This window comes from Solanum stenotomum, chromosome 12 (genome assembly GCF_019186545.1).
Source record: "Solanum stenotomum isolate F172 chromosome 12, ASM1918654v1, whole genome shotgun sequence".
NCBI classification, from domain to species: Eukaryota; Viridiplantae; Streptophyta; class Magnoliopsida; order Solanales; family Solanaceae; genus Solanum; species Solanum stenotomum.
This window is the reverse complement of record NC_064293.1, coordinates 23,299,258-23,326,798: the sequence shown is the minus strand read 5'-3', so window position 1 is coordinate 23,326,798 and position 27,541 is coordinate 23,299,258. Positions and strand designations below refer to the sequence as shown.

At 34.8% G+C, this 27,541-nt stretch overlaps 2 protein-coding genes and 1 long non-coding RNA gene across 4 annotated transcripts in view; 2 read left to right on the top strand and 1 right to left on the bottom strand.

Moving 5' to 3' along the window:
* The window catches only part of LOC125846275 (uncharacterized), a 70,338-nt gene extending 52,808 nt beyond the window's left edge, over window positions 1-17,530 (top strand). For both annotated transcript variants that reach the window (XM_049525653.1, XM_049525654.1), the window contains 2 exons: window positions 2,250-2,391; window positions 16,671-17,530. In XM_049525653.1, the coding sequence (XP_049381610.1) occupies window positions 2,250-2,391; window positions 16,671-17,317 (789 nt within the window). In that variant the 3' untranslated portion in view covers window positions 17,318-17,530. The remainder of the gene's footprint in view (window positions 1-2,249; window positions 2,392-16,670) is intronic.
* On the top strand, window positions 8,851-14,608 carry LOC125846279 (uncharacterized). Its single transcript, XR_007444349.1, has 2 exons — window positions 8,851-9,055; window positions 13,964-14,608. It is a non-coding gene; the product is annotated as an uncharacterized LOC125846279 (long non-coding RNA).
* A 231-nt stretch (window positions 17,531-17,761) lies between the features above and the next one.
* LOC125846276 (large ribosomal RNA subunit accumulation protein YCED homolog 2, chloroplastic) lies at window positions 17,762-19,082 on the bottom strand. Its single transcript, XM_049525656.1, has 7 exons — window positions 18,948-19,082; window positions 18,684-18,848; window positions 18,522-18,611; window positions 18,359-18,451; window positions 18,208-18,288; window positions 18,081-18,126; window positions 17,762-17,991 (listed from the first exon to the last, which is right to left on the bottom strand). The coding sequence occupies exons 1-7, from the start codon at window positions 19,053-19,055 to the stop codon at window positions 17,918-17,920; spliced, it is 657 nt and encodes a 218-aa protein (XP_049381613.1). The 5' UTR covers window positions 19,056-19,082; the 3' UTR covers window positions 17,762-17,917.
* Between the last annotated feature and the right edge of the window lie 8,459 nt (window positions 19,083-27,541).

Below are 27,541 nucleotides of genomic sequence, written 5' to 3'. Positions count from 1 at the left end.
CCCCCCCCAAATCAGCCCCCAATAATTTTCCCAGTTTCAGCATGTTCTGCTTCACCCACATAGACACCTCCTTCTCCTTTTCCGTAATTAATTGTTGTTGTGTGTGCAAAGGCTCTGCCTTTTCGATCTCCCATTCTTTGTTAGAGGTCAATGATCTGTACCAGCAATTGTGCATGGGCTTCTTCCACCCCTCCCCTCCTCATCTCCCCCCTCAAAATTTCTTATGTAACTGTCTCTTCCGCGAGTTGCATAGAATCTTCCACCAATTCCTCACTTAGATTTACCACTATCATCTAGTGCACAGTGTTCTGTTATTATGTGTCTTGCTTGACTGGAAGAGAGATGCGGGATTCCGTGTCTTCTTGAAGTATATCTCTATTGAGTATGGACCGAGATGAATTTGTTATTTTGTTAAAAATAACTACGCTAGCCTGATCAGGCCCATTTTCCACTTCAATTAATTACCTTCCCCAGGGCCTCTCTAAGCCCAATCCAGAGCTCTTCATTGAAGAAGCCATGTGGCTTTCACATGACTTATTTAAATCCCCCTTTCCAGGTTCCATCTGTACCTTCCCCACATGTTCATAGGGATTTTTGTACTGAGCCACTGAGATTGGCATTACTTTGTATTACCCTCTTGTGGTATGCTTCTGCATCATTTGCAACTGAAATCCTCACCCACTTCATGTGGTTCTTCAACTCTTTCTCCACCACAGAGTTGTCCAATTTCCTCGAAAACTTGGTGCTTCCAAAGGTGTATAGGAACACCCACGACTTTGATCCAAGTTTCTTTGATTTTCATGGTGTTTGGAAGGCATCTCAGCACCATACTCCACCATCTTAGGTTAAAACCTAGGCTTTTCCACTTCCATTGGCCTTTCAGTGTTGTTCACGGATGATATCTTTGTTTGTTTTTTTATGTAGTTGAGACCAAACTGGATTATTTAGGCCAAGTTCTCATTTGATTTTAGGCCTTAAAATTAATTTGAGGAGGTGTGAGATTTTCTTGTTGTGGAGATGAATGACATTGGATTATTCGCTCAAGTTTTAAATTGGGTTGGGGTTCTTACTTCTTCCGGCTATATACCATGTTTATGAATGAAAATACATTTACTTGATTAAAAAAAAATCTTGAAGGGATCCTCATTAGACAAGGAAATCTAGGAACTGATGATTTTTCTTGAAATTTCTACGGTTTCTGGTTGCCCCATTCACTTGGTTAAACTCTTACATTGATCTGCAAATTTTTTATTTTTTTTGGAGAATGATCTGCAAATTTTTTATGAGACAAAAGGTTTGGCTTTTGTAGTGTTGATAGCCAATTAGTCGCCATGTGAAAAAACATTTCCATCCTATTAACGACCAACTTTTACAAGTTACTTTAATGCGAGTTGATAAGTACTTCTCTTAGAATTCATGGACCTAGAAAAGGGGAAAAACGGATTCCCATGATCGAAGAACTTTCCCTGTATGCAATACACTTCGACTTCCCAAGACAGCCTTTTCAGCTGATTACTTGTAGAAGTATTAGATTCCATTAGCAACTTAGCATACTTAGATGGTTGCCAAATGGTTGGGCTCAAAGGCACGCAGCAACTATCTGCAATCTCGTTTCTGATCCTTCTTTTCACCCTTTTGCAAAGAGATCCCACTACTTTTACTATTTCACACGCTTGGGCTGAGATCCTCTTTGTATAGTTAGGGATCTGCCAAGATAAGTGCTTCCCATGTTGCGTTCAAGGGTGTGGCCTAGTGGTCAAATGAAGTAGGTTGAGAACCATTAGGTCTTTGGTTCAAAACCCAGCAGAGACAAAAAAAAAAAAAAACACTAGGTGATTTCTTCCCAACTATCATTGCCTTGGTGGACAGAGTTACCTAGTACCTATTGTTGGTGGGAGGTATCCTGTGGAATTAGTTGAGGTGTGCGAAAGCTGGCCCCGTACACTACGGTCATAAAAAAAAAAGATAAGTGCTTCTCATGCTCAGATGTTTTGAATGAAATTTAACTAATTGACTAATTCAAAAGAGCATTGCTGTTGGGTGATCTTGTTAATCAAATAAAATTTAATGGCTGAAAATCATGCACTTCTGTGCCGGAATCTTGTTACAAGTTTCTTCCTGGCATGTGAAATGCAGGTGGGAGAATTAAAAGCTTCTATAGTCTCTAAACTCTAATGCTTCCTGACTAAACTTAAGCAGTCCATATGTGTGAGTGTTAAACCGCCAGCCTATCCATTGCAATTTTGCAGAGGGAACTATATCCATCTCTACTCTTATTTCCAGTTGGGAGGAAGAAAGCTATCCCTTATGGTGGAGATATGGCAGTATCTAATATCATTAACTTTCTTGCTCACCACGGCAGCCACTTTTACGATCTTCCTCAGGAGAAAGGTGAGTTTCCTGATTTTAAAATATTTGTGGTTGCACACCACCCATCTGAGTGAAGCAGAAAAAAAAGAGGATGCGGGAAGGAAAATATCATTAATTTTCCATAGTATTCATAAAAAATTTGGTGCATGTTTTCTATCATTGGTATATTCACACTTAGCTGTCAATCTGATTAACTAAACATATCTTTTATGGAGGTTTCATATGTCCAGGATGTTGTTCTTGTTTTATTTAATTGTTGATAGTCAAGATTCACTGATATACGTTTTCTTTTCTTTATCTTCCATATTTGCTAGTTTGATAACCTACATAGATCGCTGTTGTCTCAGTCGGTCAATATCATTTTAGATGTTATAGCAGCTCATTAGAAATATCTCACTTGATAGTTTCTATAATGGAATCTAGTTTCTATATTGGAATGTATGACGAGGGATAGTTTCTATAATGGAATCTAGTTTCTATATTGGAATGTAAGACTGGTTTAAATTAATGAAACAGTGGTGAGGAAAATGAAACTGTGATGTAAAGTGAATGGCAGTAAATTTAGTAATAAGACATACATGCCAATTATTTAGAGGCAGGAGGCATTTCTGGGAGCAAAAACAAGATATGCAGTGAAATCCTCCCACAAAGTATGTTTTGGGGAGGGTAGAGTGTGCATAGACCTTACCCCTATTTCGTGGAGGTAGAGAGGCTATTTCCGAGGAACCCTTGGCTCAACAAAGCACATAATCATAAAATATCATTCCGTTTAGGAAAATAGAAAAAAGTGAGCATGCTTCATAAATGATCACCCAACTAAACGAGGAAAAGAGGTTGGGGGAGGGGGGAGGAAGGAGGTAAGATGCATAAAGAAGTGCTTAGGGGGGATGAAAATGAACCGAGTATAATACCTTCGCAATTAAATAAATGATTAGAATACAATATTCGTTCATATTTTTCTGACGTGCTCAAGTATATTCAAAAAATAGGAAAAATTACTTTAAAAGGTACCTTTTAATAAATAATTACTGATTTTAGCGATACTTTTTATTTATTACCATTTGTAGCAATATATAGCAATACTATGATAAATCTGCAATATATTTTAAAAGTGAATTATTATTTTTTTGATAACCGAGAAATCCGTTTGTGACCCGCCCTTTGGACTAATCACAACCTTCTAAACTCGGTGGATAATGGGCCCGCCCCTCTACCCTTCTCCACTTAAATACCGGGCTTCGCTTTGCATGGTGTGGGATTGAACCTGCGACCTAAGCCACAAATCTTCCACCTTTTGCCACTCGAGCTAGGCCTTGGGGGCTTAAAAGTGAATTATGTATGCAATATATATGTATTATAACTGTTCTAAAATATATTATGCTTGTTTGATAAGAAATTGACACATTGTATTATAAATGTATATTAGAATGTGTGATAAATATATTATTTATCAATAAAATGTGTATTATATGTGTTTTATAAATTGTTCTCTGTAATATGTATTAAAAATGTGTATTATAAATGTATTAAAAGTGATCAAGTGAAAAGAAAATGTTATTGCTATAAATGGTAAATATTTTCTTAATATAGTATATTTATGTAAGTTTCCTTCAAACTACCTGTAGGGGTAACACCTAGAGATATCTTTTAAGCACTATTGAGGTGGAGGAGGGGTTATACTTTATAATGTGAGGGAGACTAAACTAGGTCTAGATATCTTCTTCTTGTTGAGTGTGAAGGGGGGGAGGGGGGATGGGAAAGGGACCAATTAAACTTTTAGGGGTCGTGTGGTGTGTGTCACGACCCAGCGGTACCCCCTAGATGTAACAAGGCGTATGAGACCCTGAGAGGCCCCATACAAGCCACTTAGCATATCATAACATAAAGTAATAGAAAAAGTGCAAAAATTTAAAACATTTCAAACAATCAGAGTCTTTCATAAAACGAGCGGAAGTCTAACAACATTGTCTCAAACCATCTGACATAAGAGAATAAAATCTTGGGATGCAGCCCATACAATAGTCCAACATGAAAAGAAAGACATGGAAGAGAAAGGGGTGATCCAATCCTCGAATGCTATGAGGACTCACCAAATCTTCACTTGCTTGATCAAACTATGAACCTAGCCACAAGTGTGTGAATCAAGAGCGCCGGACCCTACATTTTGATAAGAAATGTAGGCAAGAGTATGCGTTAGTACAAACATGTACTAAATAATAGCTTGCATAATCAACATAAACATAAGCGTTAGTCAACATAAGACATAAGGCATAAGATAATCAATGCACATAAGGCATCATAATGAAAGAGGATTACTTCCTTAAGTAACCTCGCTCATCCCTTGCGAAGACTTAGGTTATCCGCCTCTAATCAAGCATACATCATGGAAGGCATATCTAGCAACACTCCAAGCTAATCAAATGCATAACATAATCACATCATTCATACTTACTTTTAAAGACACGGGGATTCACCTCTTTGCCTAACTTATAGGCTAATAGGTATTCTCCTCTTGCCGTACTTACTTTAAGATCATGGGTACTCGTCTCCACAATCACATCATATGACACGGGTACTCGCCTCCACATCATTTCACAAGGATCTTGGGTACTCGGCTCTATGTCCATTCATCATAATAAGAACGTGGGGAATCACCTCATATCCTTAACATATGGGGGTCAAGGGTAGTCGCCTCTAGCCTCATCATTCATTAAGCATTTTAGTGTAGATTCATTTTAGGTGAGCAATCCTTTCAACCTAGAATCATTCGTGTGAGTAAACATTTCACATTCATTCAATCATGCTTATCAATTCATTGTAGGAAGTATCCCTTCCATACTACAACATCAACAATCAACAATTCAGTCTAGTCTTTACTCTCAAAGCACTACATCTCATGATCATAATTTATACTTTACTCTCAAGCAATTAACATCATATTCATCATATATGCTTCAATCTCAAGCAATTCTAGTCATGATTCATCAATCTTATAAGGAGATATCTATCCCATAGAGTTTCCCTCTCATGGCATCAAACCCAACATATCAATTCTACCCTAACATCATAGGATAGGCATGGGTACATGCAATTTCATTCTAAAAACATGTAATTATATCAATTCAATCATAATCCACTCAATTGGATCAACATTCATCATAACCCACAACATTGAAAGAAACCTTAACTAGAATTGGGGATTTAGACTTCACAATTGGGGAATCTAATGGGAGTCCATGGGATAAAAGATCCCATGGATGAAAAGCCATCATACCTTAGTCACAAAGCCCACAAAAAGCTTGAAGATTGGAGGGTTGAACTTGACCTAACTTCAATCTCTTCCTTCTTCCACCTTCTAGAGAGAGAATATTTGAGAGAGTTTTGGGTTTTCTTTTTGGGATTGAGAGAATGACTTAATTGAGTGAATTTAGGGGTCTAAAATACTTATATAGGTAGTCTAGGTTTAGGCAAAACGACACCACATTGATTTAATTAAAACCGAAAAAGACCCATGTGCCCCTAAAATCACTGCCAGCTCTCGATCCACGAAACTCCGACCGATAGACCGTCAACTGACCTACGGTCTATTCTGGTCAGTCGTGGTTCGATGATCAGAGACGGGTTTTCTAGGCCTTGGACCTACGGACCCTCGACCACGGACCGTGGTCTGAACGACGATCCGTTGGTCAAGACCACCTAAAGTCTGACTCTTGGCTGGGTGACCAACCACGGACCTTACTTACGGTTCGTGGGTCAGTCCACGGGCCGTGGGTAGCCGGTTGTGGATGATACCTGCAGTTCTCCAAAATCTGCAATTTTACCTCTTATGAATCCGGGGTGTTACAGTGTGATGGTTAAGAGGAGTTAGTCCCGACATAAATTTTGAGTACCCTTTAATTCCTTGTTTGGTTGTTGTGAGAGATGAGAGAGAAATATTATTGACTGTATGTCTTTATTATTACATTGAAACCCTATTTATAGACACTAAACTAGACTGCTTTTCCTACTCGGACACTACATTATAATCCTTTTCCAAATAGGATACAATATACTATATCTATTCCTATTTCTATTCCTATTCTATGTAGGATTATGTATACCTATTCCTATTCTAACATTTCCCCTTAATCTAGTGCATACAAATCATATGTACGTAGCTTGTTACAAATATAATTAATACGAGGATCGGTGAGGGACTCGGTGAAGATATTGCAAGTTGTTCACTTGACTTCACAAATGTGGTAACAATATCTCCAGAGAATAATGTTTCTTTGACAAAGTGACAATCAATCTCAATGTGCTTAGTCCTCTCATGAAACACTAGATTTGATATGATATGAAGGGTCGTTTGATTATCACACACAAGTTCCATATGACTGGTTTCTCCAAACTTTAGTTCTCTCAACAACTGTTTGATCCAAACTAGCTCACAAGTTGCTACAACTATTGCTCGATATTCTGCTTCTGCACTACATCGAGCAACCACACTCTATGTCTTACTCTTCCACGACACCAAATTACCTCCTACTAAAATGGAATATCCGGATGTAGAACGTCTGTCAAACGGTGATCCTGCCCAATCAACATCGATATATCCAGTTAATATGCTCATGGCCTTGATCCTCGAAGAGTAAACCTTTGTCAGGAGCTGTCTTTATATGTCGCAGAATACGAACAACTGCATCCCAATGACTATCACAAGGAAAAGTCATAAACTTACAACACTCACAGGAAAAAAGATGTCAGGTCTAGTCACCATGAGATAATTCAACTTCCCAACCAACCGTCTATACCTTTCAGGACTACTGAGTGGCTCCCCCTATCCTTGAAGGAGTTTTAACATTCGGATCCATAGGAATGTCACTAAGTTTTAACATTCCGATCCATAGGAATGTCACTCAGTTTTAACATTCGGATCCATGTAAATGTGTTTTCTTTTGTAAACTTGACCAAGCTGTCCATATACAAGCGGTATACTAAAAGCTAAAGAATCCACCCAAGAATATGACTCTCTCCAAACTCCACTTAATCATTTATACAACAAGGAGCTCAAACATTTTTACCATGGGAAGTGTACTATTGTGAGATCTACAGATTTGAAGAAATTTGTAAAATTGGAAAATGAAAGGTCTCGATAGACATGATGGTAGTAATGTTCAAGACAAATAATTTGTAGATAAGATGGTTTAGTTGTGGGAAGTGCAGAAGACTGGATCTTCACAGTGAATTAAGGTTATAACAGAGGTAACAGAAAACAAAAATTGTAGATGCCCATAGGGCTGTGGTTTAGGGGTAAGAGCGTAGCTTTTGATAGATGGATTAGGCGCATGTCAGGGGTTCAAACCCTCCCACAGACAAAAGGCTGATATTCAAGTGGAGAAGGGTAGAGTGATGAGCCCATTATCCATTCAGTTTTGACCGTGTGCCATTGAGTTTGGGGGTTTCTTGGTTATCAAATTTTTTTTTTGTTGATTATATTATTTTTTGATGGAAGGTCCCAAAAATTATACAGAATTTGATAATATAAAAGAAAAAGGAAAGGTTGAAAAAGTCACCTATCTGGTTTACTGAACTACCTCTTAGCACACAAAAATATCCTATAATTAATTTAAATTCATCATTACCATCTAAAATTAGACTGAACCTTGTAAGTTTGTCTTTTTAATTGTCAGCTATATCACTACAAAATTATGTGTCTAAAAAGGAAATAATATTAGAATATGATAGAACAATCACATAATTTTGGCTATCAAATGAAAAGGTCTGCAAATCACTACAGCATTGTAATAGGATTTCTGGTGCTGATTTTAAAAATCTTTAAAAGCTTTAATGTTGAGAATCGAGGTTGACACAAATTATTTTTATTAGATGGGGGTGACTCTCTTGAGATTAGTGTTAATGCACTAAATTTAAAGGCCATCAGATTTTGTTATTTACACAAAGCTCCTATCTCCCCCTCTCCCTCCCCTTCCCCTCACCCCCTCCTCCGTCATCATCACCACCTCAACCTCCACCACCACCACCACCACTACCTCCTCCGCCACCACATTGTCTGCTCTCTCCACCTGCACTGTATCCTCCTCCACCTCTTTCGCCTCACTTTTCACCCCTGCACCTTCTGCAGAAAATCAAACAACTTTGATCAATTGTTCTAATAACATTGAAAGTTGGTGCAACAACTCAGTATTTGTTGAGTTGCAACAAATTTCGTAATTGTAGCATTAAATTCTGAAGTTGCAGTAATTACTGAAATTTGTTGCAACAACAACTTCTACAATTGGTTGGATTTGCAGGGTTTTTTTTCAATGGTTTAAATTTTATGTTATTTTCAAATTTTCTCCACACTCGTGACCAACGCAAACAGTCCATAAAATAAGAAAAGAAGAAGAATGGCAGAAAGAAGGAGAAGAAGGAAAAATAAGATGAAAATGTAAAGAGAAGGCAGGAATTTAATTTTTGAAATTCAAAAGTAAGAGGGAAGCTGATGTGCCTCAAGTTATAAAAACTTATTCCAGGAGGCCAAAATAAGCAATTAAGAAACTTAGTAACTGTCATGAGACAGCTACACATGTATTGGGTGGTTTTTTCTGTAGAAATAGGGGCAGGGCAGTTAAAACAAAGGCATTCAGAAAATTAAGAAAAGGGAATTCTGGGAGAGTTTCTAGCCTCTCGAATGTCTAGAAAGGTTGTGATCTTTACAATTATATAACTAAACTTCATTATTGTCTTAGGATGTGATTTATTATGTCAGTAGTGTGATTGTTTTGTTTTCAGACTTCTTGTTGTAATATCAGTGAATCTAGTGTGAAACAGCAGTATTTGTTCCCTTATTTTCTATTTCAGCAGTAAAGTCTATCAAATTGGTATCAGAGCAGTAACGTTCAGGAATGGTGAGTAGAATGGAAGGACGAGTCGAACAAGTGGAGACAAATTTGACAGGGGTAAGAGAAGATGGCAGAAAACTGGAAGGATGGTTTCAAGAAATGACAGAGACTCTTGCGAGAATTGAAGCACAAGGGAGAACTATGATGGCAGAAGCATCCCCTTCTCAAACCAGATCTGTCGGAAACTAAGAAGCCAAGCAATTTCAACTGGGTTGGAGAAAAAGATGGGAAGAAGTTTCGGAAACTACAACTACCAGTTTTCGAAGGAGAGGATCCTTTGGGATGGATTTTCATAGTGGAGCGATATTTTGCCGTGAATGAAATTTCTGAAGCGGAAAGATTACAGGCAACAGGTGTTTGTTTGGAAGGAAAAGCCTTAAATTGGTATTATTGGATGGAATCTCGGCAACAAATGTTAACCTGGGAAGAATTCAAAAGAGAGTTGTTGAACCAATTTCATCATTCTCAAAAAATCAACCAATATGTTGTCTTAATGGGGTTGACGCAGGTTAGCACAGTTACCGTGTTTCGTGAAGAATTTGAAAAGGTGTCGGCATCTATGAAGGAGGCATCTGATGGAATGTTATCTGGAGTGTTTTTAAATGGGCTGAAAGTGGAAATTCGGGCAGAAGTAATGTTGTTACAGGCTCAAACATTGAGGGAGATAATGGAGATGGCTCAAAAGGTGGAGGATCGAAATGATGTTTTGCAGCAAGTACAAGGTTTTAAATTTGAATTTGGCAGAGGAAGTGCAAGCAATAAACCAATTGGGTTTAGACCCAATTATCATCGAGTTGCAAACATTCTTGAATCTCGTGACTCAAGAGCCGGAGTAGCAAGTCGTAACACTGATTCACCAGTGCATACTGCCACAAAGTCGACTAGCTTCAACGGGACTGTAGTAGCAAAGTCTGAGGGACAATTCAAAAGGTTGTCTGATTCAGAATTTGCCTGAAAAAGAGAGCTAGGGTTATGTTTCAGATGTGATGAAAAATTTGGCCCTAATCATCGTTGTAAATATAGGCAGCTTAACCTATTGATTATTTTAGAGGCACCCAACACAGAAGAAGATGAAACAGGGGAATTCTTTGAGTCTACCGGAGAAGAGGTAGCTGAAGGAGAAATGAAAGGTACTATGATGGTGTTGAATATGAATTCAGTTGTGGGCCTTACAGGAGGTAGAACAATGAAACTTGTGGGGAAGATTCATGGGCAAGACGTGATAATTTTGGTCGATAGTGGAGCTACCCATAATTTTATATCATCCACCCTCGCTCATCATCTGCAATTACCTATTAAGAAGACCAAAGGATTTGAAGTAACAATTGGTAATGGTCAGCAGGTTAATGGGAGTGAAGTATGCAAAGAGGTAAGGATAGACGTGCAAGGAGTCCAAATCAACCAACAATATTTTCTATTTGAATTGAGGGGAACTGATGTGGTATTAGGGATGGAATGGTTGGCCACATTAGGAGAGATAAGGGCGAATTGGAAACTTCTTACCATGAAATTCAAAGATGCAGGAAGATTGGTGTCGCTTCGAGGGGATCCAACCATGGTTCGAACAGTAGTGTCACTCAAAGCCATGACCAATCTGTTAAAGAAAGGAAACCAAGGATTTTTGGTCGAGTTGAATCAAGTAACAATAACTGAAGATGAAGCAGCTATAACATCAAAAGAGATTGAAAAGTTATTATATGATTATCCAGAAGTAAGTGAGCAGGCCTTAGGCCTACCACCACGTCGTTCTTGGGATCATGCTATTACTCTTCAATCTGGAGCACAACCACCAAACATTCGTCCATATCGATATCCTCATTCTCAAAAAGCAGAGATCGAGCGTTTGGTCAAAGAGATGCTGGCTGCTGGAATCATTAAAACTAGTACTAGTCCATATTCTAGTTCAGTATTACTGGTTAAGAAGAAGGATGCAAGTTGGCGATTTTGCGTGGATTATCGGGCTCTTAATGATATCACGATCCCCGACAAATTTCCAATACCATGCATTGATGAGTTACTTGATGAGCTAGGGGGAGCCACCATATTTTCCAAGTTGGATCTTAAGTCAGGCTATCATCAAATTCGCATTCAAGCTGGAGATGAAGCAAAAACAGCCTTCCGCACTCATGAGGGACATTATGAGTTTATGGTCATGCCATTTGGTTTGACCAATGCACCCTCAACTTTTCAATCACTGATGAATGATATTTTCAGGGATCATTTGCGAAAATTTATTTTAGTATTCTTTGATGATAATTTGATTTACAGTAAGGATTATGCTTCACATCTAGGGCATTTGAAGGTTGTTTTGGATATTCTCAAACAGAATCAACTGGTAATCAACAAGAAGAAATGCACGTTTGGTTAGCTTAAACTTGAATATTTGGGTTATATCATCTCCTCTGAAGGAGTGCAGGCTGACCCCTCCAAGATTGACAGTATGATATCTTGGCCAAGTCCTAGAGATATAAAGTCTTTGCGGGGATTTTTGGGACTCACGGGATATTACAGATAATTTGTCAAAGATTATGGTAAGATTGTTGCCCCTTTAACTGATTTACTAAAAAAAGATGCCTTTTCATGGGGAGAACGCGCTCAACAAGCTTTTGAGGCATTGAAGTTGGCTATGACTCAAGTGCCTGTTTTAGCGATGCCAAACTTTTCTCAACCCTTTGTAATTGAAGCTGATGCTTCGGGATTTGGTGTTGGTGCAGTTTTGTTGCAAAATGGTAAACCTATTTCCTATTTCAGTCGAATGCATTCTTCCAGAGCGAGACTATGTTCGGTATATGAACGAGAGCTAATGGCTATCGTGTTGGTTGTCAAGAGATGGAATCATTATTTGCTAGGCCATCATTTCATCATTAAAACTGACCAAAAAGCCCTTAAATTTTTGCTAGGACAGAGGGTTATGGATGAGAATCAACAAAAATGGGTTTCCAAGCTCATGGGTTATAAGTTTGAGATCGAGTACAAACCGGGTGTTGAAAATAGAGTGGCTGATGCTTTGTCAAGACGCGGGGAATCTTCAGAGTATATGCATTTTCAATTTGGCAATATAAAGACAAGGAGGAATGGGACCAGGAAGTACAACGAGACACCAAAATGACTTCTATTTTGCAAAAGTCAATTTCAGGACAACAATCAGATGACAACTACAGCTTGAAGAATGGATGTTTACTATATAAAGGACGCTTGGTTTTGCCAAAAGGATCATCTCAAATACCTGGGCTATTGAAAGAGTTTCATTCTTCTCCAATTGGAGGTCATTCGGGGTATCTTCGCACATATAAAAGGCTGTCCGAGAATATCTACGGGGGAGGTATGAAAAGGGATGTGCAAGACTTTATTGCTAGGTGTGAAATCTGTCAAAAGAACAAGTCTCAAACTTTGAGTCCTGCGGGGTTACTCCAACCTTTGTATACCTCATCATGTGTGGGAGGATGTAAGTATGGACTTCATTACTGGACTTCCTAAATCCCATAGGTTTGATACTATTTTGGTTGTAGTGGATCGTCTTACTAAGTATGCACATTTTATTCCACTTTCACACCCTTTTAATGCGAAAGATGTGGCAGCTGTTTTCATTAAGGAAGTGGTTAAATTGCATGGATTTATTAAGTCTATTGTGTCTGATCGTGACCGTGTGTTCATAAGCCAATTTTGGAAGGAACTATTCAAGCTAGCAGGCACTACCTTACGATATAGCTCTTCCTATCATCCAGAAACTAATGGGCAAACAGAAGTGGTGAATAGAAGTTTGGGGACATATCTCCGTTGTATGGCAGGAGAAAATCCTAAGGAATGGTCCCACTGGTTATCTTGGGCTGAGTATTGGTTTAATACATCCTTTAACAGATCTGCAGGTATGTCACCCTTTAAAGCATTATACGGAAGGGATCCATCATCAATTTTTCACATGGATGACACTACTTCAGCGGTGGAAGAAGTAAATGAGCAGGTGCGCACTAGAAATCTGATCTTAACTGAACTCAAAGAACATTTGTTACAAGCACAACAAAGAATGAAGAATCAAGTTGATCGACATCGTAGAGAACTGACTTTTGAGATTGGTGAACTGGTATATCTCAAAGTTCGACCCTACAAACTACGTTCTTTGGCTAAGAAGATCAATGAAAAAATTAGTCCCCGCTTTTATGGTCCTTACAAGATTCTGGAAAAGATTGGTCTCGTAGCTTATCGGTTGGAATTACCGATTGGAGCACGCATTCATTTAGTGTTTCATGTTTCACAGTTGAGAAAATGCTTGTTTCCAACTACTTCTGCTCAAAACCTACCTCCATTTCTTACCCAAGAATTGGAGCTTCAAGTTGAGCCTGAGCCAGTGAGACAGATCAGGAAGCAAATCAATGGTAAATTGGAAGTGCTAATTAAGTGGAAGAACCTATCAGAATTTGAGAATACTTGGGAGGAATATGCAATCATCGATCAACAATTTCCCGACTTTCACCTTGAGGACAAGGTGATTCTTATAGGGAAAGGTAATGATGTGCCTCAAGTTATAAAAACTTATTCCAGGAGGCCAAAATAAGCAATTAAGAAACTTAGTAACTGTCATGAGACAGTTACACATGTATTGGGTGGTTTTTTCTGTAGAAATAGGGGTAGGGCAATTAAAACAAAGGCATTCAGAAAATTAAGAAAAGGGAATTCTGGGAGAGTTTCTAGCCTCTCGAATGTCTAGAAAGGTTGTGATCTTTACAATTATATAACTAAAGTTCATTATTGTCTTAGGATGCGATTTATTATGTCAATAGTGTGATTGTTTTGTTTTCAGACTTCTTGTTGTAATATCAGTGAATCTAGTGTGAAACAACAGTATTTGTTCCCTTATTTTCTATTTCAACAGTAAAGTCTATCAGAAACCTTTTTTAAAAATTCGAAATTTTAATCTTCATCCCAAAGTTTTTAATCACCCTAATCAGACTCATTTTCATTTTTTTTCTCAAGAAAACACTTTATTGCATTACTTTAAAATATGTTTCAGATGTCCATAAGACACCATTGCATCCGTTAGAACACAACTTGGGAAGGCAGAATCCCAAGCAATCCTATTTATACACGAAATAGAAATTTTTGCTAGATTGTGAGCTAATACATTCCATGCTCGAGGAATATATATAATCTCGATTTCTTCAAAAGACTTCATCAATACATCCTCGCAAATGGTCTCTATTTCCCAAGATGTTATCAAATTCTTTTGCAACATTTGTATGACATGCTTTGCATCAGTATGTGAACCTTTGACCAACCCTTTTGTAGTGCTCTTTCCACAGCTTCCCGAATTGCTAGTGCTTCAGCAGTTATGGCCTTCCCTACAAATTGAATAGGGGTACCAACGGCATGAAGCAAATACCACAACTATCTATAGCCGCCATTCCAATGCTTGCTTTTTCCTTCTCCCTTTGTAGACCTGCATCTGTAAAAACAACAACCCCTTCTCGGACCAAAGTAATAGTTGCATCATAAATCTTGTTTGGTATAGGATTCACAACTGCCGAATTTTTGACAACATCATCATATTCATGTAAATCAAATAAAGCCTTATTTACTACGTCATTAGGTTCATATGTACCACCATTTTTATTTGATATCGGTTGACCAAGTCAAAGTCAACTTTTTTTAATTTAAAACTTGAAAGTTACTTTTAGCTCATTTCTCTGAGTTTTCTAACTTGAGAATAAAGAATCCAAACTTAAATTACGCTTGGACCTAATGCCTGGTAGGATAAGAGTGGTTGGGTTTTTGTAATTGTAGATAGCATTGTCATGGTGCAAATCTAATTCATATATATTTATATATATAAACATGTTACCAGTTTCAAAAAAAGATAAGAAACCTATACAATCTGAGGGTGTAAATTGTTTTCATTTTGACTACGAAGAACATGTAGGATAAGAAACTTGTACGCCAGGTAGGATAAGAAACTTGTACAATCCAAAGTTGTGCATTCCCCTCCAAATGAAAAAGAAGCAAGTCCAACTTCTTCTTCCTCTGGAGTTTGTTGGTGTCGAATGAAGTGTTCACATTTGTTCAGCCATCCCAAAGAGTCCCCTTGGCCAGTAAACCATGGAAAATTCAACTTTGTATACCGAGGAATGATGGAACTTCCTCCTGCATCTGATCCTGACCCTCCTGCCACTCCACTTTTACCCTTCCAACCCCGATTCTGGCTGGTATGTTCAGTTGATTCAGAATCGACCTTTGAATTCGCTAAATCCTTTACTAAGTGTATCTAAGCGAGCATTTATTGCATCCTGTCTTGCTAAGTTGGCTGCACGTTCTTCTTGATACAAGTTCACCAATTGTGCGAGTTGATGTTGAATTTGACCTCTCATAACACCCGTCTCTGATACCAAGTTGTTATGGTCCCCTGATCTAGTTATGGGGAGCTGCAATATGAAATCGAATGTTTACGTCCTACGACCTATAGTGCTAGTTCGTGAAGAGAAAACTTGCAATCTCTTGAGTTTGAAGTACTCAAAAACTTAATAATTTTCTACATAACATTTCACTGAATTCAAATACACTAAATACAACACTGGTGGATTAACCACCCATCTGAAAACAAGGAAATAACTTCCTACTACAACTGAAATGAGAAAGTGGAGGAATAACCTCCTTAGTGCAACAATTGCTACACAGAAAATGAAAAATAAATACTTGAAAGTTGTAGTAATCTACAGCAAACAAACAACTACTACACGGAAATAGGAAAAGTAAATAACATATAAGCTAAAGTACTCTACTTTCTAATTTCCTTTGATCTTCCATGTGTAAACCGTTGGTAGACTAAGGGGTGCTAACATACCATGGTGCAGGGCTCGAACTTGAAATCTAAGTCATAAATCCCTCAACCTTTGCCACTTGAATTAAGCCCCAAGGCATATACTGGAATGGATTCTTGGAATAATTAAAACTACCACTTTCCAGAGCTTCAAGAATTTTATTAAAAATTCCCAACCATGTTTTGGAAAGGAAGTTAATGGCACCTGTAGTAAATTTGAGATTGTTTTATCTTATGCTTGAAAAGTATAGAACTCAGTCCTCTATTGTTCTTTTCCATATGTCACTGGTTTGCATTTCATGTCAAACATTGAAGAGACGTAAATGCTTTACAATGAAGGCAGAAGGATAGAATTATTACCAATTCCATAGTATCAACAACCCCTCCTCCCCTCTGCCTGTAAAATGAGTAAAGAATAAGTCTATTCATATAGTATATGGTGAGTACTTGTTTAAAGGAAAATTTCTATTGTATCCAGTTGAAACCTATCATCAATAATTTTTTCTGATGATTTGCTTCTTGGCGCAGCTATCTTTTATACTCTGCATAGTACACTTTTTTTTAATTTTACATGTTTCTAAGTTTGTCTTTCCCTTTTCCTACATCAGGTATACTGTGGACTGAAGGTGAACCAGGGATAAATCATAACATGAATTCAGAGGCTCCATTTAAGAACTCACCACATGAAATTATACTTCAAGAAGGATCAACATTAGATGATCAGTTCAACCAAATTAGAGCTCCTCTTAGTAGCTCGGCAAAATCAGCCCCTCGTGTTGTTGTTGGTTCCATCCTTGTTGCTACAGAGAAGCTTCTAAATGTCCACCCGTTTGATGGATCCAAAGTACTTATTGTGAAGGTGGACCAAAGCACCGGATTTCAAGGTCTGATTGTCAACAAACATATCAGTTGGGACTCTCTTGATGATCTTGAAGATGGAGTACAGCTTCTGAAGGAGGCTCCTCTTTCTTTTGGTGGCCCTGTCATGATACGTGGAATGCCTTTTGTTGCGTTTTCCAGAAAGTATATATTTAACCAGTCAATGGAAGTGCTGCCAAATGTATTTTTTCTTGACCAAAGGGCCACAGTAGTTACCATAGAAGAGCTAAGGTTAGGAAACCAGTCTATCCATGACTTGTGGTTCTTTTTGGGATTATCGAGCTGGGGTTGGGGCCAGCTATTTGACGAAATTGCTGAAGGAGCTTGGATGGTAAGAAATCATGATGAGGAACAAATAGATTGGGCTTGGAGATGACCTAGATCTTGTGCGTTATATTAAATTGCTGAATTTATTATTGGTATTTATTTCATTCAAGAGCCAGTGAGAGTAGAAACATTATTATAATTTGATTTTTAATAGGCAGTGTGTAACATTTTTGTTGGATAAATAACATTCAAATATCCTAGCGCGGCCTGTTTTACGTATCATACACTTCATTTACCTATGGCATCTTGATGAGTCTAGTCTGTCTGTCCGTTATTCCATCCCTCTCCCCTCTATAGTCTGTAACCCTTTTCACGTATAAAGTTAAGGGGTTGTTTGGTTCGCGCACAAAGTTATACATAGATTATATATGGTCTTTTTTGGGAATATCTGGATAGTCTGAACGATATAAAAGCTTAACAGTAGTAATTTTGTGTTGTGGGAGTTTTATCTGTGAAAAACAAATCCTGTATAATAGTGTTTTGAACAACAAAATGAGCAAACAGTTGAATTTCCTTTACTGCAACTAATTTTCATTTGAGCTATAAATATAGTGTATGAAAAGATAACAGTTTGATCAGAGGGAGAAAGTAATATGTTGTTTGGTTTTACAGTTGTCCATGTGCATAGCTATTGAGATTTTGATGAAAGTTAAGTTTCCTTCTTGAGCTCCAATAATCTGGACCACCTCCTATCAATGGAGGCAGCATTTTGTTTACCCAAAGCTGCAATTAAACAAGTAAATATGAATTGATTTTCCTATTATACTTTATATTTTTTATAAATATAAATAATATAAGGAAGAGTTTCCTACGCTGCAATTTAGGTTCAGATTTCTCACATGATTCTGAACAAGTCTCCTGCAAAAAAAAACAAAGTAGAAGCAATGTTCATAATCTACTTTTTTTCTCCTCTATAAAGAAAAGAAAGTGGACAAGTACTTTTACAGAGGTAGCAAGTCTAACGGTATCTTGTATCAAGGAATCAAGGTCAGCTTCAAATCCTGGTTTGACATAGATAACCTGAGGATAATTCTTGTTAGTTCATTAACAAGAAAATAGTTTAATTTGTATAAAAAGAAATCTTACTTACTGATGGATCATCCCAACCAAGCAGTGGAAGTTGATCTGTACATCCTTTGTCTCTGGTTGATGGTAATACCCAAACTTTAAAGCTTGTATGAATCTGAGAGGAAGAAATTAAGAAATTATATATATCTATTGAGGAGAAATTAGTAAGTATGTGATGTGAGTACCTCTCTGCAGTATGGGGAAGAACAGTTGCTACATTTTGTGGTGAAAGATGTGATAATTGTTCCATCGACTGAGAGCCCAAAGCCTGCGTGCTGCTCATCAACATGAACATGAATTAAAAGTGCATGAATTAAAAGTTGGTCAAAGGAATATATTGTATGTACCTTGTGGATAGAGAGTTGAATAGAAAGTGGAGTATCAGTTTCTTCAGCTAAATCTTCAAGTTGAAGGTCTCCAAGAGTGAAAATGTAATCACAATTCCATTCTCCATTCCATTTTCCATCTGAGCTTGAAATCCTCACCAAAGGCTTTTTGCTTCTTTTTGTTATCTTCAACACAGTAGTAGTAGTAGTAGTAGTCTAGAGTTATTTGGTAGCTAGGAGTATATATATATATAAGTACATACAACAATAATAATTGTGATTTACCAATGACAAGTGATTTCCTTTGCTTCCCCTTCTACTACTTTCTCTTTGTGGAATACTAGTGTTTATGCAGCTTCTTGATGATATCCAACCTCCACCTCTGCTTGCCATATCCCTCTCTCTCTCCTTATCTTCTACCACTTACAGCTTACCATATATATATATATATGGCCCCTCCCAAAATGTAATATTTAATATTGGAAAAAGTTGTAAATATGATATTGAATCTAAATTATCTTTATATGAATTTTTAAAAATTAAAAATTAATGATTATATATCATCAAATCACATATCAACTTTATAATACATTAATTATGGCGTATACATTTTTGTGTATAATAACAGCTAGTATTCATGTTTAAAATGTCATAATTTTTAAATTAAAAATAATTTATAAAATTCATTATTCACTTGTTAATTTTTTTAAAATAGTTATAGTAATACATTATTACTATTTATATGATCATATTAACTTAATGGTATATTAATAATATTCAAAAATATTTTCTCGATAGAAAATTATGTCAAATCTTATGCTTTAAGTAATAATATTCAAAGTGTATTAATGAATTCGTTTGATGTTTTCGAGAATTGATTTTGTAAACTACTCATTAATTTAATGCTAAGATTTTCAAGTAGCAAATTATAGTATGATTTTGTAAGGGAAACTTAAACAATTCTAAAGATAAATATAACTTTTGTGATTTTAATTATGAAAAAATATTTCCCCACCTTCAATTCAATATTTTTTAATCCTTCTATGTTACAAAGGTTTTAAAAAATATGTCGCATAATTATAATATTTATAAATTCTTATAATAATAAAAATTAAACTACGAATTTAATGACAATATGTTTTATATCAATCATTTTTTGAAGCTTTTTCAGTTGTTTCATGTGTCCTTCCACCTACATAAGAAAAATAAAGAACACTTGACTCTAGTTGATTCATAGCACCAATTTCTTTGAAAATTCTATGCATCAAGTTGTATTAGAATTTTAAAGATAATTTTATTTAATAGCCACATCAAATAAAGGCATATATCATTGAAATTTATAAATAACCAACAATAATAGCTATTGATCAGACATTTTCATTACTCTCCTTTTTTTTTTTTCATTTAGCATATAAGTCTCGAAGCGGGAAAGTTGTATCCATCTCAAAAATTATTTAGTATTAAATTTAATTGTTAAACCATAATCTTTTAATTGGCTTTTTAAAATCATTTCAATATAAATTTTTTGTTGATAAACCCAAACTCAAATGCAGATATACTTTTAAATTCAAGTTTTAAGTTGATTAAGATTCAAGTGCGAAATAGAAATATTTAAAGCATAATCTTTATGCTAATTAAATAAATAACGAAATAGATTTTTTGGGATTATAGGATCTATTATTTTTATCTAAATTTTGTATAGCTTTCAATTTAATTTCTCTATATACGTTTTTATTTAATAACTTGGTATGAACTTTTGATACTTATAAGTTCTTACTCTAATATAGTTTTAGAGTTAAGAAAATTAATCTCTTAGCTAGAAATAAACTATATATAAATTTAAATTTAAACTTTATGTATGTATTACGGGTTGACTCTCCTTAATTTCTTTGTGTGTTTACTGTTTACTTTTATATTTAAACCTCCTTAATGTATTTATGTGTTTATGTAATATACATTAAATGCCAAAAATATCTCAATTAAATGTTACTCTAATACATCTTCCTTCTGCATCCAAAAAAACAAATGATATACCTTATAGCATTTGGTCAAAAAGGAAATATAATATTCCTTATAGCATGCTTTCTCATTTCGAATTTAAATATATTTTCACAGTGAAATTATTTATTTATATGTTTTTTTTAAAAAAAAATTGTTCTTAACTGTCATTATCGTGTTGAACTTTGGACATGTGTTTTCTTAGAAGTATATTTTTTTTCACTTATGTCCTTTCCATTACATCTTTTGATATTATGTTAATAATTATATAGTTTTTACTTTAAAAAAATTTATTTAATTTTTGTTGTATTTTTATTACATTAGTATTTTTTATTATTTAAATTCAATAAATATAATTTCAATCACTATATAAAATAAAATTTCATGCAAATTAGAGAGAGAGAGAGTGTAAAATATTGGATTTGTTATCAAAATTCAATATCTTTTTAGTATTGCTATATAGAGTTTGGATCCATTGAAATTCAATGTCTTTTTAATATTGCTATATAGGGTTTGGACCCATTGATTGCTTGAAGTTGTCATGACTTGTAAAATAAAAGATCATTTACTATTATTTTATAATAAATTTATCAATATTTTGGCTATATTATTATTTTTGCATCATATGTAATGTGATATGTATTTTTTTTTAAAAAAAAAAAACTTTTTTCTATAAAAAGTGTGAGTTATACAAATTACCAACATAGAAAATTATCGTTATAAGCTTTTCATTTGTTGCTCCACCTTCGCCTTCAAAACTGCTATTATAGTAAAAACCAAATCTTGTTCAAATAACCAAGTTATTACTATGTATTTCTCCTATAAATCACATAAAAAGGGACAATTTTAATATATTATTATTAAAAAAGAACAGAAAAAGACTAATTTATGAAAAAAAAAATTAATGCCATACAAAGCCACCAAATCGACGAAACAATTATCATAGTAGTAATTTATGTATCAAAAATATTAAAAGGTGGTGTACATGATCCACTGCCATGAAATTCTTCAGAATTCCTCCATTTCTTTGTCGTTAGTACATTTCTTCTTTTTTTTCCTTCAATCATAATCAAACAATTTCAGACAGAGGCGGATCTAGGATTAGGAGGTCCTGGGTGCCGCATTGTTCAATAAGATAAGCGGGTCGATAGCTTTAATTTTGTGGTACAATCGAGTTATATATCTTTTTTCGATTTTTATAAACAAATCGATTAAACATGCATGTTAGTAATATTTTCTTTTAGATATTATGAGATTACAGCTAACTAAGCAATTCAATTTTTATTTCTTTTTAGGAATTAGTGGCCTTATTCGTTGAAACTTTGAGGAAAAAAAGAGATTTTTCACACTAAAATTTGAGCTTGTATAAACTATCTAATAGTGTTAACTTAATATACTCATATTCCATTAACTTTATGTGTTGTTGCAAATATATAACAAAGAGAGTACAAATTTTAGTTTCAATCTAGTCATCTTACTTAGCAAGAACGTTGGTGAAGATCGAAAGAACCTTCAAATTAAAAGAACTATATTAATAATATTCATCATTTTTAAAACTTATATTTTTTTTTAAAACTACTATTTAAATATATTCTTAATATAATATTTATGTCAAGCTTATAATTAAGTACTCAATAATTGATAAAGAATAAACATGTGATACTCATATCAAGAGATTTGTAATTAATGAAAGAGAAAGCAAAAGAACTTAAGAATTAATTATGGTGAATAGGATTCAATTTGAATTAATAAAGAATATTAGTAAATAAATAAGAATGAACCGAAGGAAGGAAAAAAAAAACCTTCACATGTTAATAAAAATGACAAAAAACAAAAGAAAAAAGAAAGAAAGAAAGAAAGAAAAAACTTCCAAAAAGTTAATGCTGCAGACAAGGTTCGAACCCGCGAAGCCCGTCTGGCAAATTGCCTGCTTTGCCAATTGGACTGTTCACTGTATTATTTAGTGGGTGGCAAAGACAATATATATTAATTTTCTTATACATATATATACAAAGTTTTTTTCGAGAATAGTGGGTGCCGTGGCACCCCACGGGTACCCATAGATCTGCCCCTGATTTCAGATCAAATAATTAAGAGAGAGGGCATATTTACACACAATATACTTTTACGATCTAAATATGCTTTTATGATCTTATGTAAGTGCAATTAGATTTTTGTTTGAGTGTGACTTTTGTTTTACACATGTTTAGATTCATATTTTGAGGAGTTGATTTAAGAAGATGTGGATATGTAATTATTTTCCAAAGATGTAGGTTTACGATGTTTAAATGTTTTTAAAGGACAAGGTAAGTTATTGTTTGAAATTCAAATTTTAAATTAATTATTTAAATATCTTATCATTACTAACTTTTCTTTTAAGACGTGGGTTCTTTGTTTATTAATCCAGATTGAAAGTTTTTTTTTTCTATTATTAAAAATAAAATAAAAATAAGGCATGCTATCCGGATAGAATTTAATAATCTCTTTTTTTAGAAAAAAAAAGAAGGAAAAAACTATCCAATCCCCCTATGAAAATCCACAGTTTTTAAATTTTTTTGACAATAAGTTTTAGATTATTATTTTTTGATTAGCAATTTAATTGTTTTTTATTTTATTTTGAATTGAAAGTTTCCTCTTTCTATTATAGGCATGTTATCCGGATAGATTTAATAAATTAAAAAAGGAAAAGAAAGCACTACCCATTTCCCCTTCGAAAACCCACAGTTTTTATTTTTTCATTGACAATCAGTTTTTAATTTTTTACTTTTATTATATTATTTATTACTAGTATACGTGCCCACGTGTTGCGCAGATCATTAAAATATGATAATTTTATACTTAAAAATAACTAATAAAATGTATTATGCACTTAATAATACCAATAACTTAAAATTACAATGACAACTAATTTTATCCTAAAAATGACATGTGGTTTTTTGTGATGCATGTAGATTTTTAATTAATTTTTTATTTTAATGATAATTAGTATAATACTATTGAAAAAAACACAAATTTAATTGACAAATATTTTTATTTAAACCTCCCAACTTTCACTCAGAAAACGGAAAAAGATAATATGAATGTCATTCTTGGCCAAAACGATGCAAAACTATTATCTTTTTGTAACAATTCCAACTATTTCAGAGATGCTAGCGGATCATAATCAGAGGCATTATACTTATTTTATTCAAATATTCAACTTAAATAAAATATTCATTATACTTTATCTTTCTAATATAACAAATATCAAATGCATCAAAACTTACATTTATTTTTTCTAATTCTCTAAAAAATTTCACCATGATACATAACCTTAAAGGATGTTTTTCACTTTCATAGGCCAGTTACTCCTATTTTTACTTTATCTCAACATCGAGCAAAAATCTGATGCTATAATATAATTATTAAAAGTCGATAAAAAATTAAAAACAATAGATACAAAAATATATAACAGGAAAAGAAGAAGAGATTCGTCTTACGTTTTAAAACGTGGGAAGATTTTTTTTTAAAAAAAATCTTTTTTTTTGTTGTTTAAAATGAAAATATTTTAAGATTTAAAAAGTTTTTCAGATTTAAAATATTTTTAATTTCAGATTATAAATTAACTTTGTTAATTGAATATGAATTGTGTTTTAAAAAACTCCATCGTGCATAAGTATTCTTCTCCTTTAAAAAGATTTTAACATTTAATTTGTTTTTACTTTTTATCTCAGATTTTAAATTAATTTTGTTGATTACTTAGTTAATATTTCTTTTGTTCCTTTTTTTATTATAAATATTTTTTTTGTTCCTTTTCTGATTTTAATTTAAGTATTTCCTTACTAAATTATTTTATATAAATATTTCTCCTATTATATATTTAATTTTATATAAATATATTTTAATTCTATACTATAGCATCATTATTTGTACATGCAAAATATTTTAATTCCTAAATTATAGCATCATTATTTGTAAATGCAATTATCTGTCAGATATATTGTGGAAATATAGTTATAGACAAATAGGCTAAATTGATTTGTGTTTTAAATTTATGTAAATATAAACATAAACATAAATTGTAATTCCTAAATTTTATTAACATTATTGGGATAGTTATGTATATAAAACGTGGGAAGTTTTACATAAACTTAAAACTTATGATATGTAATATTTTTAAATTTATGTAAATGTAATCCATATTTTAATTGGTACCTATTAAATTTACCTATAATGTAATTTTTTGGGAATAAACAACTTATAATTTACATAGTTAATTATAAGGAACAATTAAAATATTACCTGTAATCTTTTCAATTTAAATAAATAAAAAATAATCTCACTTGAAATAATGCAGTTTGATGCCATTTATTAGTTTTTTCCTTTCCTGACATAGAATTTGTGGCCCTGACATCAACATCCTTGTTTTATCTTCTTCATTGCTAATAACACCTGTTATTTGCAGTTTTGATGATTTGGCAAAACCATGGAACCTAGTAAAGGGACCTGATCCTTATGACAATATACACACAAATGTCAGGCTGTAAAAAGTACAATTAGTTGGTGCACAGTCTCCAACTGTGGCAGAAACCTCGGCCAATGGCATGGCCTCGAAGGTTGCGTCTATTCTTCATAAATATTATGTCCAATAGACACAACTTCAGTTTTTGCAACTTGAAAACTCTTGCAAAGGCTAACACTCAAGAGAAGTATCATCCTCAAGAACAATAGGGACCTGATAGAGCTGGAAGCTGTCTAGTTGTCTTAGGATTATAGCTTATGTACTTACATTGTAAATTTGTTCTTAATCTATAAAGGATTCATATCTTGTGTTCATTTGTAAAAGTCTAAATCAGTTAAGGCTAACTAATTTAGTGGGCAACATTGTTTACTTCTTAGTCAAATTCTAAGTCATATAGGAGTTAGTTGATTTACTGGGCAGTGTGGTATCTGCTTAGGCTCAGTAAGTAATAGAGTTATTACTTAGTTGTGAGATTAATAACTTCTTTTCACTTTGGCTGTAACTGTGTTTCACTTTTGCTTGAAGAGATTAGTGGAAACAGTTGAAAATTCTGTGAGACAGGTCGTGGTTTTATTCCTTTGAGCAAGGAGGTTTCCACGTAAACTGCTTGTGTTGTGTTCTCTTTATTGTTTACTCTTCATTATTGTTCTTGCTGAGTCAAGGGACCTGGTCCATTGAATGATAGTGGACGTACCCATTCTATCAATTGGTATCAGAGCAGGTGCTCTCTAGCTAGTTAACACAAAGAGAGATATCCATGTAAAAGAATGGCTGCTCCGTTGAACCTAGAAGAAGGACAATCATCAACAAGGCCACCTCGTTTCAACGGCCAGTTCTATAGCTGGTGGAAAACAAGGATGCACGATAATCTAATGGTTGAAGACAGCGAGTTATGTGATATAGTGTTGGATGGACCTTTCATTACAACCACTGAAGTGAAAGATGGTGAAATCACAAAAGTCGTTCCAAAGAATCGCCAACATTACAACGAGGCAGACAGAAAGAAGATCGAGAAAAGTTACAAAGCTAAGAAGCTGCTAGTGTGTGGTATAGGTGCTGAAGAATACAACCGCATCTCTGCGTGTGAGTCAGCAAAGGAAATCTAGGATTATTTGAGGATAGCTCATGAGGGCACAGAGCAGGTGAAGGAATCGAAGGTGGATATACTAACCACCAATATGAGAACTTCAAAATGAAGGGGGGGGGGACTATTCATGACATGTACACAAGATTCTCCTACATAACCAATGAGCTACTACGATGTTTGGGAGAACCTATTAGCTCCAGTAAGCAAGTCATGAAGATTCTTCGAATTCTTCCCAAGTCATAGGCAAGCAAAGTAGATGCCATCACTGAAGCAAAGTACTTGAAGGTTCTGACGATGGATGCTCTCATTGGAAATCTTTAAACTCATGAAATAAATATAAATCAAGACATTTCAAAGAAGGAAGCAAAGAAAGACAAGTCTCTAGTCCTCAAGATCTCACCAGGTGAAGTCTCCAGTGAAGAGGATGACATGGCTTATCTCACCAAGAGATTTCAAAAAATTGTGAGAAAACATGGAGGTTTTCGAAAAGGAGGGAACCCTCTTCGTGCTGCAACTGCGAGTGACCTATGTCACAAGTGGGGAAAGGTGGGACACTTTATAAGAGACTGTCCGATGCTCAAAGTTGAAACCAAAGAGTATCAAAGACCTGGAGGTGAAAAAGACAAGAGGAGGGACCTGGTACCTGAGAAAAATGCAAGAAAAGTTACAGCTGACTATGTCGTGAAGAAGGCTTTTGCTGTTTGGAGAGTCTTCAAGTGAGTCAGGAGAATCAGAATGTCCTGATGATGCATCCATGTTAGTTGTTCAAGATGATGCGAACATATTTGATGGCCTGTTCGCCCTCATGGCAAGATCAGATGACGAGGACGATGAAGAAAAGGTAACTCTCCTCGACCTTAAACAAAACTTGAATACTTATTCTGTTAGAAGGTTGAGAAATCTAGCTAATGTTTTGATAGATTATGTCATAGAGTTAACGACTGAAAAGGACTCTATGAACAACAGTCTAGATAGTCTTAGTGAAGAAAAGACAGTGATGACTGTCCACATGTCGGTTATTGAGGAATAAGTGACGATTCTAGAAGATGAAAATCTAGAACTCAAGGAACAATTGAGAATAATGAATGAGAAATTTGGGAAAGGAAAGGGGGAGGCCACTAGCCTGCAAATAGAGCTAGAAGCCAGTCTAAACACTGCTGAGACCATACTTACTCTAGCCTTGGAAAGAAATGATCAGATGGAGAGGGACCTGGTCCGACTTAGAGAAGAACTCAAAAATCTCTAAAATGGACCAACTCCACCAAGCTGCTTTCCAACATCACCAGTCAAAGC

Coding starts and splice junctions, on each gene's coding strand:
- LOC125846276 (XM_049525656.1), bottom strand. CDS start 19,055: ATGGCAAGCAGAGGTGGAGGTTGGATATCATCAAGAAGCTGCATAAAC. Junction 18,849..18,947: donor AAGGAAATCACTTGTCATTG/GTAAATCACAAT, acceptor ACTGTGTTGAAG/ATAACAAAAAGAAGCAAAAA. Junction 17,992..18,080: donor ATCTGAACCTAAATTGCAGC/GTAGGAAACTCT, acceptor GTTTAATTGCAG/CTTTGGGTAAACAAAATGCT.